At 45.2% G+C, this 17,014-nt stretch overlaps 3 protein-coding genes across 3 annotated transcripts; all 3 read right to left on the bottom strand.

Annotated features, from left to right (window-relative positions):
- Positions 1-1,842: 1,842 nt before the first annotated feature.
- Positions 1,843-5,981, bottom strand: LOC133911454 (protein FIZZY-RELATED 2-like). Its single transcript, XM_062353698.1, has 10 exons — positions 5,192-5,981; positions 4,813-4,935; positions 4,629-4,733; positions 3,951-4,130; positions 3,767-3,829; positions 3,468-3,662; positions 2,691-2,792; positions 2,541-2,603; positions 2,386-2,454; positions 1,843-2,292 (listed from the first exon to the last, which is right to left on the bottom strand). Exons 1-10 carry the CDS (start codon positions 5,795-5,797, stop codon positions 2,233-2,235), a joined length of 1,566 nt encoding a protein of 521 aa, XP_062209682.1. The 5' UTR covers positions 5,798-5,981; the 3' UTR covers positions 1,843-2,232.
- Positions 5,982-11,243: 5,262 nt separating this feature from the next.
- Positions 11,244-13,021, bottom strand: LOC133911453 (phragmoplastin interacting protein 1-like). Its single transcript, XM_062353697.1, has 3 exons — positions 12,538-13,021; positions 11,884-11,930; positions 11,244-11,790 (listed from the first exon to the last, which is right to left on the bottom strand). Exons 1-3 carry the CDS (start codon positions 12,898-12,900, stop codon positions 11,445-11,447), a joined length of 756 nt encoding a protein of 251 aa, XP_062209681.1. The 5' UTR covers positions 12,901-13,021; the 3' UTR covers positions 11,244-11,444.
- Positions 13,022-14,065: 1,044 nt separating this feature from the next.
- Positions 14,066-16,750, bottom strand: LOC133911452 (SUMO-conjugating enzyme SCE1). The gene is made up of 5 exons (XM_062353696.1): positions 16,585-16,750; positions 16,397-16,480; positions 14,727-14,879; positions 14,531-14,644; positions 14,066-14,386 (listed from the first exon to the last, which is right to left on the bottom strand). The coding sequence occupies exons 1-5, from the start codon at positions 16,651-16,653 to the stop codon at positions 14,324-14,326; spliced, it is 483 nt and encodes a 160-aa protein (XP_062209680.1). The 5' UTR covers positions 16,654-16,750; the 3' UTR covers positions 14,066-14,323.
- Positions 16,751-17,014: the final 264 nt, after the last annotated feature.

Genomic DNA, 17,014 nt, shown 5'->3' with positions numbered 1-17,014 from the left:
GGACTTTGGATTGCATGGCAGTATGTGGAAGGCAAAAGCAGCATTACAGCCTTCTTTTCTAATACATATTCCGGAATTGGTCTGTAGGACCTAAAAACTTTATGAAAAGCAAAGTTTTTCAAAGGTGAACGGCCAAGGGGAAAAGGAAGAGCAAGAGAGATGGACGTGACACGAGGAGTTTTCTTGGTAGCTTCATGTGTTGCACCTCCCTTTGGTAGGTTACTTCCAAGTTCCTTCATCGGGTCATAGTTCATTCAATATGGAAAACAAAGGCACACAGCATCCAGCGATGTCTTTGCTTGCTTTGACAATCACAACATCTTGTAGAGAAGACTTCATGTAAAGAAACACACTTGCTATAGAAAAATTCAATGTGTACTGCATTTTGCAAGCGCTTTATAAGAAATTTAGCGTCTTCTGAGTGGACTTATCTGCGTGCTGATTGCTGAAAGTATTTGGGATAGCAGGAGCACCAAAAATTGTGGAGAAATAATTCGGTTGGTGAGAGGCGTCTGTTGGGGAGTACAAGGGTCCCAACCGGTTGGTTGGTCCACCTACAGCCATTATCCATCCATCCTGCCATGCTCCAACCATTCCTTTTCTTTCTCCCTTTCTTGCCGGGCTTCGACGCTACTCTTTCTACTTCTCTGGGCCTCCTCAACCTCAACACCTTGTCCCGTCGGCCCAGAAGAAACTCTCCTGCATTCCTCCTCTTTTCTCCAAGGATTCGCCTGTTCACCTGCAACGGCTGCATGCGTTGCTGCAACTTGCTTCGTTTGTCAGCTTGGTGACAAGACGAATCGTTAAGAGATCAATGGGACATAGACTGCTCGCTGGTGTGATCACCGACCGATCGGTACTGTTCGCTGATAAGCATGTTTCATAACAACAGAACCAAAGTTGACTTCTTATCTCTCTAGGAGGTCAGTCACATACTGGATCTGAAGAACCACTTTGCCAGCAGAGTTAAAAGAAAGTGAAAACGACAGCGCTTCTCGCCAGGCAGTTACAGTTCTGAGTTTCTGAGAAATCATTCAATCATTGATTCGAACATGATTGATTGTTAACGCCAGGTCGATCGATTCTCCTCCTGAGATTAGTTGGTTGGTGATCAAAGCTTGCTCGAGTAGTTTTCCTGATGGCCCAGCCATTCCGACGCCATCTCTGAAGGAAGGGGGCGATGGAATATTGTTAATTGCGTACTGTGCTCCACCACGCAAGTACAGCGCTTGCCGCAGACATCAGTGTACCTAAGAAATCTAGCAACTAACCCAGTTAACTACTTAACTCCATCGCCGTGTTGCCTTGTTGCCTTTTCAAGAGGAGGCCGTGCTACCCGATTACGACGTTGGACCAGAACCAGGCAGAGTTGAATAAATCACAGCATAGAGAGTGATGATTGCGTTCAGCAGGTGGTACTTTCAGGATCGGTTGATTAGTGTGAAAACTTTTACTTTCAGCAGGTACACTTCAACCTGGATGGCCTAGGCTTTATCTTGTTCGTGCAGGAGCGAAGTCAGTTTTATATGATTTGAGCTCTTCATCGTCTTCAGTCATTGATGGCAATGCAACGACAATGCCACAATAGCATGACGTAAGTGTTACCAATGCTGGCATGCTGGGAGCTCGTGAAGTGCAAGACAGTAAGCTTAGTATGAGTTACAATAAAAAGTTACAGGCAAAAATTTCAGCATCGTCTTGATATTCAGGTCACTAACTTGATCGATTTTCATGTTCAGTTGGTAGTGAACACTCGATGTCAGGACGAATCAGCCCTTCATTTCGAGGCACAAGGAATGAATTTGAACCAGGAATATTCTCACATTCCACCACACGAACATGGATGAAACGGGTGTCATTAGTTAGTAAATGTTTTGAATAGGTTAACTGCTAACACATTACAGAAAAAAGTTCCAGGTCGAGGTTGACTCGAAAAAGGAACAAAACAAGAGGGCGCGTTTTTTATCAATGCAACAACGCTAGTACTCAGCTTCCGCAAATCCACAGTGTCCACTCCTACAACGCCATCAAATAAATATGTACACTCTTGAGCAAAATAGCCATGCCCAGATTCGCAAGCCAGTTCATCACATTGCATCGTGCTATCTCTAAAATTGGCTAGCTTTGATGATTGACGACCTGGTGGCATGAGTGTTACAAGTGGATGATGTCGATGATCATCAACATTGTGCTTCAATAATCTTACGAGCTTGGTGGAACTGCATTTCAGTGTCACCGGATGTAGCTCCTAACAAATGATGTTCCTCCGACGCAACTTAAACTGTCAGAACTCTGCAAGACAAGCATGAACCAAGCTAAGTTTGGAAATCATGTGTGAAATTGGATTATATTACACAATGAAATCATATTTTGAGGTTTAAGTACCTGGGACTTCGGAGATGGGAACACGTTCCAAAACCGGAGTGTTTCGTCACCAGCGCCCGTAACTATAGTCTGTTGATATCAATGGTGGAAAGACAGTGAGATAAATTATGCTAGGTACCTCAAACAGAACTCAGAAACAAGTCACAAAGACTCACCTGTCCATCAGGGGAAATAGCTAAATACAATACTCTGTATGCATGTCCTGTCAAAGTGACAAGCTGCCAATAGCAACAAGGATTGCAATTAATACAAGGACAGGTATGGTATAAGTTATAACTTAACTTCAGAATAGGCTTGCACTGTACCTTCGACATTGTTGGATATCTCCAAACAATTATTTGGTTCTGGGAGTATCCGTGGGTGCTTACAAGCTCATTTACATTCTTTGACCACACAAGATTGCAGACCTGTGAAGTCATTTAACATCCTCAGTATTTGTCAGCAAACAAAATGTACAACCCTATCCTATCCCCAGTTTTGTACAAAAAAAATTCCCAGCTTTCACAGTGAGATGTCTATGAACATCTCAAACAGACAATCAAAAGTGAAGGCAGATGAACAGTTCAACTAAGATACCCAGAAAACTTTGCTCAAATCTCCTGACCATAGGTGGTCGTCCCGGCCTTTTTCTGTCATTGTCATGGTTTTTGTCGTTTTTCCTTCTAATAAACCGTGCAATTGTAAGGTTTTCAGGTCCAGTTTCCCTTATAAACTAGGTCAACTCCATTCTTCTTTAGTGAATTGCAGGAATTCCCTGCCCTTTTCGAAGGTTCTTCGAAAAAAAAATCTCCTGACCAAGTCCAGGGTCTTGGAGGGCTTCTTTTTTCATTCTTTTCCTCTATGTGCGGATTTTTCGGAGAATGAAAGTGTGGCTTCTTGTAGATGTGGGCCTTTAGTTTCTGTAGGTAGGTTAAACCTCTACAGTCTGGAGTCTAGATCTTTTCCAATTTTTGTTTTCAGGAATACTAATGTGTTGCCATGACTAAACTCTTTAAGCAATGACTGCAATTTTTTAATGATGAGCAGAAAGTTAAACCAGGATTGCAGGTAACTGTTGAAAAATAAGACAAGTTATAAACTACCTGACTTCCTGTGTCCATGCAGCTCAAGTGTGTATTTGTGGTCGTATTCCAAAATCGTATGCATCTATCTGCAGTTCCTCCACCAGATGCAAGAAGCCCATGCAGATGAGGTGACCAAGCAATAGCTTTGACAGCTGCTGTGTGCTCAGTATACTTTAATACTGGTTGTACTGAATGCGAATTCCAAACAAAAAGCTGGACAAGGGAAAAAACATTAGTACGAGCAGAACAAATAACACTGCGAACTCCTTATAACAATGCACTCCAACATGACAGAAACATATGGACAGGCATCTTACTCTGTTATCATTTCCACCAGATGCGAGTTGATGGTTATCGTAAGACCACTTGAGCCCACATACCTGGAAAATGTATGGAAATAGGAAGACGTGCATTTTAAAAAATATCAAAATAGTAACATGAAGCACCACTATGACTATTGACATATTGAACAAATACTATATGCTGACAAGAATAGATTACCTCAGATTTATGCCCAGTAAGTTTGCTAACATAATCTTCTTGAGCGCGGATATCATGGTGAAGAATGCTCTTGTCACGACTGCCAGAAGAAAGCAATGAAGAATTCCATGCAAGAGCACCTACACGCATGCGATGGCTTTCCATCGTTCTTATTCTTTTACAGCGAGCTGCATCCCATATCTACATAAGATAAAAATGTAATATGACAATCAGATTTCCAGAATCTCTGGGAGTGACGACTGCACATGCCAATACGAAAGGTTGGCAGGATAGATTTTTTACCACTTCTTCAAACTTCTAGATTCAAAGAGACAAAATTCGTTCTTTGAAGTTCGAACACATAAAGGAAGATGATACTTGAAGTAATCAAGGTCTTCCACAGAAGTTTGTGTCAATCATAATACAGTCATGTGAACAGTCAAAAGAAAAGACGACCATGTAGTAATCTATAGAGGCACCAAAAATACATTGCCTACTGATGAGCTGGTGCAAAATCTTCAAATTTCTTCTGGCTGCTATAGCAAAAAAATTGTATTTCTTGATGCTTCGTTTGCATTGTACTAAAAGGTTCAAGTTTTAATCGTGTAATTCACGGGTATATTTTTGTTCTTCTGAGAGAAAATGTTGACAGATCATGAACATGTTATCTAATAATTTGAGGAAGGAAAGCAATGTAACCTGAACTTTGCCTTGATTTGTCCCTACAGCTAGGTGAGTGCCACGCTGAGCCCACCCAACAGAACAAACATTGTCGTCCACCCCCAAGTCGCATAGCTTGGTGACCTACACAGTGATAAACTTGTTAAGAATCCGTGTTCAAGTCTAGAAAAGAAATCTTGGAAAGATGACCACGGTTGCTCACCTTGCTGCTGCATGCATTCCACAAATAGACGCAATTGCCCAATCCAACGGCAAGGACATTATGTGACGACCAATCCACAAGGTTCAAGTAGAAGTCGTCCTGCAACGCTGGCGCATCCAGCACCTACAAGCAACAGCAATAAAATTACAGTGAAGGTCAAACATTTCAAGTACAAAGCCTTCAAAATCGCATGGCACCCTTGAAATCCAATTATTTATACATTACAGAATCTTGGAGCAAAGTAATCGAAGAAAGATAAAATCTTTCACACCCAAGAAGCACCAGATGCTTGATCAAGAAACAGAAGGCATCCAAGAAACCAAATCAAGAAACAGAGAAGAGCCAATCAAGAAAGCACTAAATCCAATTCCCCTTTCACCTTGTAAGGCGACCTTGGGATCTTCCTTGGCCCGGCGCCCCTCGTCGTGAACACCCCGGGGAACAGCGCATCCTCCTCGTCCCCGCCGGAGAAGAGCGCCCTCTTCGCTTTCCGGGGTACCTCCGCCTTAAATCTGAATATGTTCCCGGTCGCGGGGGTCCCCACCGACGACGCCCCCGCCGACGAGGAGGATGAGCACGCGGTGGCCGAGGACGCCACCCGGTCCGGCGTGTCGGGCCCGAAGAGCGCGGCGCGGAGGAGCGCGCAGTACGGCGAAATGGCTGGCGCAGATCCGGAGGACGTGACCGGGCCGCTGGCGGCGGCGTCGAGGGAGGAGGGCGAGGGCGCGAGGTCGAAGAGCGCGAGGTTGGATCCGGTGCGGCTGGGGATGAATCTGTCGCTGTAGACGGTGCGGGAGGCCGGCGAGGGCGCAGATGCGGGCGTGGAAGGGTGCGACTGCGTGGCGGATGGGCGGGATGAGGGCGCGGAGGCGAGGCGCGAGTTGAGCGTGGATGCTGGGGTGGGTGGCTTGGAGGACGCCCCCGCCGCCGAGGAGTTCTCCATCGGCGACGGCGGCGGGGTCAGGTGGTGGTGGTGGTGATCCATGGGCGAAGAGGGATTTGGGGATCGGGAGGAGGCGACGGGATGGGAGGGTGACGGCCTGACGGGTGCGGCGCTTGCTCTTGCTGTTGCGATTCGCGCCCCCGCGCTTTTTCTCTCTCCTCCTCTCGCCTCTCGCTCGGGGAGTTAGCTTTTACTTGCTTTATTTACTCCACCATGCTTTTGCGACGAGCATCGCTTCCGTTTTTGTTCTGTTGTCGCTGGGAAATTTTTTACTAATTTTAATCTGATCACAATGATAAACTGCTGCCTTGCATCGGCAGCCCTAGACGTGTCTCAGATCTTCTGGTCTCTGCACCAGGTGGTACTATCGAACTCTTCGTACTAGCATTGTTGGCTGTTGCATTTTCCACACATATCAAGAAACAGAGAAATTCCTTCCAAAAAACAAAGAGATCAAATCGCTTAGTGGCATCTTTGCAGATGCATGAACACAAAAAATAGTATCATCTGCCCAGCCATCTTGATCGCTTCCATTGGCACACTCCCATACCAGATCTTGATCGTCGCAAGTGTGTGTTTTGTCAGTCCCCTAGCCCGGTGCCAATTGGAGCGTCAGGAGCTCGTGGAGAACCAAGTCGAGCAGATGGGTTTCGCACCACCTGGCGAGCTGGACTAGCGTGTCCAGACGTGGACGTGTTGCGCAGCAGCGACGGGGACCCGGAAAGGGAACCCGAGGAACAACCGGGTGCAAGCCAGCAGCGCTTATCCAATTCATTGGCCATTTTCTGGTCGAATTCCTATGCCCGAGCCCGTCGATCGCTGAAAACGAGAGATCGATCGAGTGGACAGCGACGCAGCCGGGCCGTGCCTCCTCCCCCTGTCGAGCTCATCAATCATGCATCAGGTTGAGGAATAGATCTACCAGCAACCGGCCGGCAATCAATGAGAAAAATGATCAGGTTGCTGTAGCGAGATGCACGCACCACATGGCTTTCGATTGATTCCAAGCGCTCGTCTGTTTTCTCGGGCCGGCGACCGGCGAAATGCCGTGCTCGCTGCTCAGTGCTTTCAGAAACATTCCCGATTTTCACAAGTACCGAGCCAACAAATTACCGTGGTTTTAGCAATTTTTAAGGATTTCACATGGTTCCAGAACCGGCTCGCAACATGGGATGTACATGTGCAATGGGGTATGTGGATCTCGTAGTCCTTGTAGAAAGCATCGTGAGGGAGGGAGGCGTGAATAAACATCACGTGCATCTTGCTTACTGCCCACATGCTCGTCAGGGAGGCATTGGGCGAGTGAGTGCAAAAACTGGATCCTGGAACAATCCTGAGCAAGCTGAGCTCCAGCTTTCTTACATCACGTACATGTGCAATAATGAATTCAGAGACCAGAGTGTTCTATCATGAGATGTACAGTATTGTCTTCTTCTCTCTTTTTTTATTGGAAACAATTCCCTTAAACCAAGGGCATAGCTAAATTGCTGGTCACGCAAGTTGTTACAAATACCGGGAAATTCTCAGGCCATAGCTAAGCAGCTTCCCCTACAAGTGTAGTGCCATACTTTGCTAGTGCATCCGCAGCCGTATGGCAATCGCAGGAACAGTGGACAATCCCGGCCTCAATGAAGTGCATCTACAGCAGATTACGAGCTTCCATTGCTAACACTCCAAGAGGAGAGAGATCAAAAGCCTTTTCAGATAAGGCAGCAACTAAATTTAAAGCGTCAGATTCTATGATGATCCTTGTCATGCCCCATTCACTTGCCTGGCGAAGAGCATATGTGGCGACGCATTTCATAATTAGTTGTATCCATCTTGTTGTGAAACCTACCTCATCATGCCTTCTAGGAAAACCCATTTGATGTGATCATATGCTTTACTCATATCCAATTTGATTGCAGTAACACCTTGAGCCTCTCTTCTTTTATTTCCCATATAATGTGTCATTTCATAAGCTATCAACACATTGTCCCTCCTCAAGCCACCTCGCCTCAAACTTCACTTGATTGTTTGATCTCGATCTACTTGGCTGATCATCCCATTCACCATAATCAACAATAATAGGGTGGTGGTCAGAGTGCCTCATATCACCATCAATCACCCGTTGCAGTGGGAAGCGCAGTCTCCACACGCTGTTCGCCACAACCCGGTCAAGCATTTCTCTGATGTAACCATCCGCATTATGTTGATGGTTTCTCCATGTGAACAGGTCCCCAACAAAACCCAAATCCTCCATTTGACAGTCTTCTATGGCCAGTTTGAATTTATTCATATATGCCTGTGATCTCATCTGTCCTCCTTCCTTCTCGAACCCAAATAGGATTTTGTTGAAATCTCCCACACATATCCACGAGCGCTTATGATGATTATGTAATAGGCGCAAAAGTCTCCATATTTTGTCCTTTTCATCACTTTTTGGCTCTCCATAGATGCCAGTAAACCGCCATATGAAGCCATCATCTATGGTACTTCGATTTAAGATTAATCTCATTTCTCCATAATAGAGCCAAACAGCTACTCTTTCCTTTACAATTCCATCTCACCATATTTGTACACTTGCCACTTGAACCTTGCGATGCTTTTCTCATCCATTTTCGTCTCAGACAAGAATAGCACATCCGAGGCCTCCTTCTTCTGGACATCCAGAAGACCTCAAACTACCAGCCCATTCCCCAAACCCTAGTAGTTCCATGCGATGAGCCTCATTTGGAGCAGTCCCGCCTGTTTTGCTTCAATGTTCATACTTGTTTCCACCTACACCACATCCTCTTCTTTTTTGATTACCATCACCTACTCCCCATTCAGCCTCCATTCTCCTCTTTCCCCCTACCTCAATCTATAGAGGAGGACTGCATGTACCGATTTCTCTCTTTATTTTTCTATATGTTCTTACCGAATGTTTTTTCTTTTCAAATTTCAAGGGGTTATTTTCTTTTGGGTAACTGCCTTGCTCCATCAGTTGCAAGGTACTATCAACGTTCTCCCCCATGTTGCATTTCTCTATTTCCATTGGTTCCACCTGCACATTATAATTCTTTATATCGAGATTTGCCTTGTTTTGTTCTTGCTCTGCTACATATTTTTTTTGTTTTCCCGGTCATGTTGATCCTCATTTATACATTTAGCTCCTCTTCTTTCTCCTCTTCTCACATATCGGCCCATGATTTATGCTCTGTCCCACGTTTTGAGTCACCATCGTCATTTCTCCTCTCCTCATCATCTCTCTCAAATGGCAGATTTTTTGTATGCTCGCTCCCCATCTTGAGTTGCAAGGAACTCATTCCCACTCTCCCATCAGTGTTCTTATTAACTTGGTTCCATCCCTAAACACCCTCTGCCTTACTCCTGTCAACATTATCCCTTATAACCAAAGATCTCCGCCCTTCGCTCCAGCTTATCTTTCCTTCACTGCTCCTCGATCTTGGTACACTTCGCCTATTGAAACCACCATCAGCTCACCGGCGAGAAGAAGTAACTCGCAGCTCATTGTTGTTGTTTTTCTTTGTCCTTCCAATCTTCCAGTTCGCATTCACAATCAATGTGTCTGAGAATTCCGATGCCATGACAGAAGTTTGGGAGGAACTCGTACATGAGGGGGCATCAGATACTCCTACTCTCTTCCCCATCCTCTCCCTCAAACAACCATGGTAACTCCTCGTAGCAGGGGAACTCGGACATCTAGCCGTACCTTGATTTTGAGGAAGCACCCAACCGCCATGTCATCCCCATCCGCTTCCACTTCCAAGGTTTTCCCTACATGATCTCCGATATTCTCGCCCGTGGCCTTGTTCATCATGCCCAACAGCAAACCCTTGAGCGATCCCGTCTGCATATCCTGGTTTGCTTGCATATAGTTTTCCCAACACTCGAAAGGCCGGTGCCTTCTTGCTCCCCTCTGGCTTCTTCCCCACCCTAATCTCCTTATGTTCTGCTTCCGAGAGACAGAGGCTGCCCAACAGACCACCGAAGCTTGCCATCCCATCCTTTCTTGATTTCTCTCCCATCTGGAAACAACAGGAAAATTGTCAACCAGGCTTAAAAGTTGTTTTTAATCCCTTGGAAAACTTGATCAGTTGACTTAATTTTTCCTCCTCTTTTTTTTGGGGGGGGGGGGGGGTGCTGGAAGGAGGCCCCTTTACCGTCGGTGCAGAAGCGAGGGCGCCGACGTGGACAGCGGAAGGTCGTGGGTGGCCGCTAGCCAGCAACGCTCATTGGGAGCGGAGCAGCGAGCTAGTTGGGCCGCAGTATGCAAGAAGCAAAAGAGGTACTCCCTCCGTTTCACAATGTTTATTCACACCTACCATTACGTATAATCCAATGAATACTGAAATCGAGTAAAAAATACAGTGAGATGACTATGCTACCTATAATCAATATAAGGATAAGAGCAACTAACTCACTAGCGTTAGAGTAAATGCATGTATGTATTCAAGGGCATAACAGAAAAATGAACCATAAAGTATCCTTGTTTACCACAATAGACAAATAATTTGAGATAGGTACTCTCGAGACCATAGACAAATATTACGAAACAAAGAGAGTAGTGAAGACCAGGGAGAAGACGAGAAGGTCCGGTTCTAAGCCGCCTAGGAATCACCCTGGGGCCAAACACCAATCGTGAGACGGAACTCTGCCCACAAACACTTAATAGTTGTGTTGTCTTCTTGATCTGCGTTGTTTGGTCTCTTTCTCAGAGCAACGCGTAAGATGGCCATGGGTCCAGGAATAAGGAATTAACAAAAAAAATATCAAGCAAGTGAATAGCTCAAGGGTCAGGGGTAGGCTGTATAAATGGACTGAAACTAACATCTCCTGCAAACAAGTACAGTACATGTGGAAAGCATTCATTCATATTAAGGGAAACAACTATGAGATGCACATCGATGTATATATTTTTTAAAATAAGGCAAGAGCTCTGCCGCTCAATTTAAATTAGATAAAAGATAAATATATAGAGCATGAAGCTGTTCAGCCACACCATAAAACAAACCCACATACTACAAACAGGAAGAAACACATAACAAAAAAGATTACCCAAAACAAAACTAACTCCACTAATCTATCTCTTGTTTTGCTAGAATTGCCATCTCATCAGCTATCATTGAAACTGCCTAGAAGATCCGGTATCACTCCTTCCAAATGCTCCACATTGTGTATATGTCAATTCCGTTGAACATTCTCTTTTCTTCTTTGTGGAATAAGCTTGACGTATTGGACCACCATTCGTATATGCTTTAATAGGAAGCCATGATGGTGTTCTGTACCACCGAGGTTGTGCCAAGAAAGGATGAGGCCCCAAACTTAATTAGTGTGGCCATACTCGTTTAGCAAGGTTGTCCGCCGTGGGAGGTTTGCCATGGATCAGAGTCCAAACAAAAACAAGAGATAGAGTGGGTATCATCTCAGTCCGTCGGCGTATCATCTCAGCAGTCAGCATTCGGTAGTCGGTAGAGTGGAAAGCCAGTGAGCACACAGAGAGGGGTAGAATGGAAGGCCAATAAGTTGTTTACTTCGTTACATAAGAAATACATTTCGCAAATATCTGGCACAAGAAATAGCAACATGGGAGCCGTCCCTGAAATCTTCATTCAAATGAAAAAAAAAAACCCCTTAGCCAAAACTGATGGAGCAAAACTGTAACACTAAAAGCTCACTAGGATTAAGCATCGACGGTGGGTAGTCTTCAGCCTCTGTTACTGACCGAATAAGCTATTTTGACAGGTCTGCCCTGCAGTTCAGACTGATTCATCCCTATAGCTTTCTCAAGCGATTCGTCGTCTTGAAAATCAACATGACAGAAGCCACGAAAACCCCCGGTTCTTTTATCGATGGCAAATCTTATGGATGCAATCTTCGATGATTTGAAGAAATCCTGTAAGTCCTTTTCCGTGACATTCCATGAGAGATTGCCGACATATGCCGAGAGGCAGCCTTCAGACTTATCAGGGTCAGCTTGAAACTCTGCCTTCCTTTTCCTATTTGAGCTTGCGGTCACCCTGCATCTTTCGACCCTCATAAATCTGTTACCACTGTACAGGTAATGCATATATTAGTAAGAAAGGAACGTTGGGCAGCGTGTTGTCATGAGTCAAAGACAAATGAATAGATGTACTCAAGCTTACATTTTGAATCCATCAAGCTCAAGTGACTTTATCGCAACTTCGTCTGACTGCAATTACAGAATGGAACAAAATCAGGCTTGTCAAATTGAACTAGAAATGGCATCTAATTGCAAAAACTAACCTTTAAAATTTATTTGGCTTTCTCAATCGAGACTATTAGGTAAGTATCGCCTGGACAGTAAACATACATAGAGAAACAAGTACTGGTGCAGATGAGGAATAGGATGAAGGAGGTTCCGAGTTAAAAGTTTTAGAACAACAGTCATCAAAATAGTCATGTTATACAGTGATCTATGCTGCATAGATACTCAAGGACTATAATACAGGATCCCTGGGTCAGGAACGCAATAAAAACGAACATTACACAACTACAATTTATAGTGCCCAGGTAATTATCCATTGAAGTAAATGAAACAATCAAGCATGCCATCTAGAAATTAATCCCAATAAGAGCAACGTCATAGTTAATCATGGCAGCATATAACAATTGCAGTACATTTTTCAGTTGATGGTTCAGTTGCAAACCAGCAAGCCCCCCACCATTTCTCGCTTGTATGGCCACTGAAATTACCACCTCAAATCAAAGAAGAAAAGCAATACTGCGAGAAGAAATGTAACGTAATGCCTACAGAATGAATTGTGGTAGGTATGGACCTCGAAGCAGACGAAGGCGAGGCCGCGGAAGTTGCCGGAGTCGGGGAAGCGAGAGAGCTGCACCGACCGGAGGGGGCCGTACCACTCGAACAACTTCCGGATCTCCACCTCTGTCATCGTGTACGGCAATCCGCTCGCCACCACCTTGCCTGGCTCATAGCCCTCCGCCGCCGCGGCGGTCTCCTCCGCCTCTGCAGCCGCCTCGACGTCCTCCGCCGGGGGCTCTTGCTCCGGCTCCACCAGCGGTTCTTCGGCGGCGGCGACGGAGAAAGGCTGGCCCCACTTGTCCTTCTTGGGCTTCTTCCGCTTCTTAGACTTGTCGGGGTGGGGCTTGGTACGAGGAGCCTGGTCCTCGGCCGCCATGGCTAAACCCTAAACCGTTCGGCCTTCGCCTCGCGCCGCAGCCGAACACAAGGTTTACACCTGACGAAGCCCTGCGTGTCGGTTTGGACTTTGGAGGCCCCCGTTCCCTATCTGTTACTCTAATTAGAGCAAAAATAAAAACTAGGGTTTAGGTACTAATCTTTTTTAAGAACAGGACCAGTTTTTCAAAACTTTCTCGAAAGCTATTTGACGGGTACGAGACCGAGCGCTCGAGCCCCCGACCGATCCCCTCCACTCATGAAGATACACCATCAGGCTACAAACCTATTCTCTATTTGTTACTCTAATTAATGCAAAAAAAAAACTAGGGTTCAGGTACTAACCTTTTTTCGATAGAGCTCTTTTCCGGAGCCTTCTCGAAAGTTATTTGACGGAGTGCGAAACTAGAAGCTCAAGTCCCCAACCGGTCCCCTCCAACATGGTTCAAATGATGTTAGTTCTCTCATGCCCGCAAACATTGCGTCGGTCTCATGTTAATGGAATTACTTTCCATCTAAAAACCCTAGGGCCGGCAATTTCACAGGGAAAAAAAAACCCTTTTGCAACTTCAGCATCGACGCCAAGTACCAAACATAGTTTGCTACTGGTCTACTACATTATCTACCATTTCAACCATCCATCTTATAGCCCATCATGTCTTAGGTTTGTTCGTTTCACTGGAAACATGCACTGATTCTTCAGGCAAGTGCTGCTGCACTCTGAACTTCAAACACATATAAATCTTGTTTTACAGGTACGGAAAGGTTGTACATTAAACTCCATAGAGAAGTGCAGAGGCCTGAGGGGACAAATATTAAAAGTATCATCCTGAAATTGTCCCACAGGACCGGTGTCAACCACGGTCCACGGATCATATCAAAGTTGCCAGAGTATTGATGCTCCAGCTCCATTGCTCCCTAGAAACTGTAGATTGCATGACTATGTAGCTCTTATGAAGCCCCATCATGATTTCATGAAAATGCTACCGCGCGTTGACACAAGGAGCATACCAGTACATTCCAATGGCTACCTGCTCTTAAGAAGTACAGCAGTTCATTTTGCTGGACTCTTGTGCCAACAAGGCTAAAAACTGCCATCCTTGCAAATCTATAATTAGAAGGAAAACTCCAACGAATAACTGTTGAAACAACATAGGAGGCAAGACTTCGGGCAAACTGATATGTTTTCTCCACATTCAAATTTGTCAAACTACACGCACTCAAACAAAGCAAAGTTTTTGACATTCTCCCAGAAAACACACACTCAAACGGTTAAGAAACCCGTTTACAGACACAACTGGTCCACAATGACGATAGGTACTTCTCAAAGCATCCTTTCCCCAGGTTACATTTGGTCTTTTCATTCAAGATACTAGCAACAACTATGCGGATGTGCAGCATGGATCCCTAAACGGCCAACATTTTCAGACCAACGCAGGATACTGCTTAGCCTGCAGCCTAACACGCCTCTTATACTCTGTTGGATCCTGCAAATCCAAAATGAATATTACAATCACAAGACTAAATACCTGAAATAGTGAACAGCAAGATAGTGAAATAGAGTTTTGGACAAATAGTTGCCATTAAGTCATTAACTATAGCTTAGTGCTGGTAGATCGCTTTTGACTAACCTGGATAAAAAGATGATAGCCATCAGTCTGAGCAGGGTCAGCAGGATTTGGCTGATCAAGCAGATCCTGAATCCCAACGAGAATTTGCTTGACAGTAATAGCTGGTCTCCAACCCTGACAGGATACAGTTGGATCAGTATGATCATGACATCAAGTCTGCCTTTGTACAAACCTACAAAATGGTTGCCAAGCTTACGCTGTCCTCATTAAGAATCGAAAGGCAGACTGTTCCTGAAGGATAGACATTTGGGTGGAAGAAACCCTGTGGGAACTTGCACTTGGGAGGTTTGCTAGGGTAATCCTCACTAAAATGAAGGGTAAGAGGGTAGTATCCACCTTCCCAATCAGTCTGCCAAAGAAATTAAGATGAGAATTGAGTTAAAACTGCATTGTCTTGTTTGAAAGTATGCATATACGCATTAGCAACAAAATAAGAAAACAGATGTAAGGTTATGACTATGGCGGGCTTGGGATAGAGAAAATTAAGGTTGGTCAAACAACTAACCTTGAACAAGAATTCAATAACCACAACCATAGAATTAAAAGCATCCAAAACAGATATCAAGTAAAGCAAACAATTGAGCTCATGAACAGAAAAGAAACCTATTTTGATGAAATTTACTGCACCACGCCGACTCAAGGACATGTTCCAGGGATTCTAACAGCTTTATCTTCATTGTTGTCACTTGAAAGTAGAAAGGGTAAATGAGCCTACATCGGAATGGCTGCCACCTGATTTTCAGGTTTCACAACGAGCTGTCTAGCAGGAACTCACCGGGTTACAAGAATTTGAAAAACACTGAATAGGATAGAGTTCCTAGAGACGCAGTACGCACATAAGAAAACTCAGGATGTTTGCTTAACTAAAAGAAGGTACTTCTTTGTTCTTAGACAGCATGCTAGTAACTCGAATAGGATAGGATCCAACTTCAATATTCCATCGATTTGTACTTAGTAGAGCTTGGCTGATCTTTGATAAAGAGTGCCCCCGCCATCCAAAATGCTTCATGCCATCCGATAAGTACCATGCATCCAACAAACCAAAATGATATTTTCTGTTCCGTTTACAGTACCCCCGGGGGTCTTAAAACCTCTATAGAATACTTTCCTTTAGAGTTTTAGGGTCTACGCTCCGGCCTAAGGTTTTCTCCACATGTTTTGGAGAAAAAAAGATACGATTCTAAATATTAAAATCAAACTACAATTTCCTTATGTTCTTTATTATTAACCCACTGTGAGGTGCATAATTTATTCCGGTTACAGAATATAATTCACAAGTCTCCCTGTATTCAATGGAACTACCTGGTACAATGATTTTTTTCCCCATTTTCTTCTCATTGATTATTTCAAGCATGTCCAAGTCAAACCGTTGTAAGGAATAATTAATTATATGAGCACTCCATTCAAAGCATCTAAGCGAATCGTCTAGAAATTTCTCCATACAGAACCAGCGTTCAACTTTATTTGTGGTGGCGGTTAGGCACGAACCATTTAACTCACAGAAAAGGAGCCATATTTCGTTCTCATGGTGAGGCCATGAGGAAACCACAACTCAACTCAGGCGATTCCGAACAATGATCTACATGATCACATCAACAAATGCGCCCTGAATTTTGAACCAGACTGTTAATACCACCGGTATGTATGTAAGCAGGGCAGCCCAACCCAAACCTAATGTACGAATCTAGCATGCTCCCCACAAGAGGGACACTGAGATAGAAAATCAATCGATCTGAATCCTATCAAACAGTGGATAGCCAATGGGAGAGCCGTCAAAAAGCCCCGATCTAGAGTTATGCACGATGAACAGACGGAACTAGGGTTTCGGTGCCTAGTAGTGGATACTACTTGTCTGTGGTGGCTTACCGCTTGCTTGCCGGGGATAGTGCAGTGCCAGACCATCAGGTTCACCGTCCCGTCGGGCAGCGTCTCCGGCTTCGCGACGAACCCCTGCGCCACAACAGCAAAGACGGATCAGGCACTCGAACCAGCGACGCGATATGGCAGGTGAGGGAGGAGGGGGGGGGGGGAGCGATGAATCGAGAGGCACGGACGTGCGGGTGGTTCTTGCGCCACGCCTTGCGCTCCTCGGCGAGGCGGCCGCGCGCGATTCCCCCCGACATGACGGCGGCGGTGGCTTCTCCCCTTCCCTTCCTCGCCTCCGGCTCGGACTTGTTGTGATTGCGCGAGTGGTGTGCTGCGCTGCGCCCCCTCTTTTCCCCTTTCCCTTTTCTTTTTCTACTGTTTTTCGGCTTTCCCTGTCAAGTGGGCTCCAGGAGAGCAACCCTTTTGCGGGGCCAGCGTGTCAGAAATTGGGTGACGGCGGTGGGGGCCGACGAGGCATGGTCGGCAATGACACTGCGCGGCGGGGACCACTGGTTTCGAGGCTAAGTCTGGACCCCACCATGCAGAGGCAGTTACGGGAATGCGATTATCCCTTTTCGGTCATTTCTTTTTTATTTTATGTGCAGTGCAGCATCGGAT

This window comes from Phragmites australis, chromosome 3 (assembly GCF_958298935.1).
Source record: "Phragmites australis chromosome 3, lpPhrAust1.1, whole genome shotgun sequence".
Lineage (NCBI taxonomy): Eukaryota > Viridiplantae > Streptophyta > Magnoliopsida > Poales > Poaceae > Phragmites > Phragmites australis.
This window is presented reverse-complemented; position numbering and strand designations above follow the sequence as displayed.

Excerpts from the sequence above, each read along its gene's own strand:
- LOC133911453 (XM_062353697.1), bottom strand. The coding sequence starts at position 12,900 with ATGGCGGCCGAGGACCAGGCTCCTCGTACCAAGCCCCACCCCGACAAG. Across the intron at positions 11,931-12,537 it reads TCGCCTTCGTCTGCTTCGAG|TCAGACGAAGTTGCGATAAA; the intron begins GTCCATACCTAC and ends CTGTAATTGCAG. Across the intron at positions 11,791-11,883 it reads GAGCTTGATGGATTCAAAAT|TGGTAACAGATTTATGAGGG; the intron begins GTAAGCTTGAGT and ends TTACCTGTACAG.
- LOC133911452 (XM_062353696.1), bottom strand. The coding sequence starts at position 16,653 with ATGTCGGGGGGAATCGCGCGCGGCCGCCTCGCCGAGGAGCGCAAGGCG. Across the intron at positions 14,880-16,396 it reads CTATCCCCGGCAAGCAAGCG|ACTGATTGGGAAGGTGGATA; the intron begins GTAAGCCACCAC and ends TTTCTTTGGCAG. Across the intron at positions 14,387-14,530 it reads GCTATCATCTTTTTATCCAG|GATCCAACAGAGTATAAGAG; the intron begins GTTAGTCAAAAG and ends TTGGATTTGCAG.
- LOC133911454 (XM_062353698.1), bottom strand. The coding sequence starts at position 5,797 with ATGGATCACCACCACCACCACCTGACCCCGCCGCCGTCGCCGATGGAG. Across the intron at positions 3,830-3,950 it reads TTACTGGGCATAAATCTGAG|GTATGTGGGCTCAAGTGGTC; the intron begins GTAATCTATTCT and ends TACATTTTCCAG. Across the intron at positions 3,663-3,766 it reads CTGGTGGAAATGATAACAGA|CTTTTTGTTTGGAATTCGCA; the intron begins GTAAGATGCCTG and ends TCCCTTGTCCAG.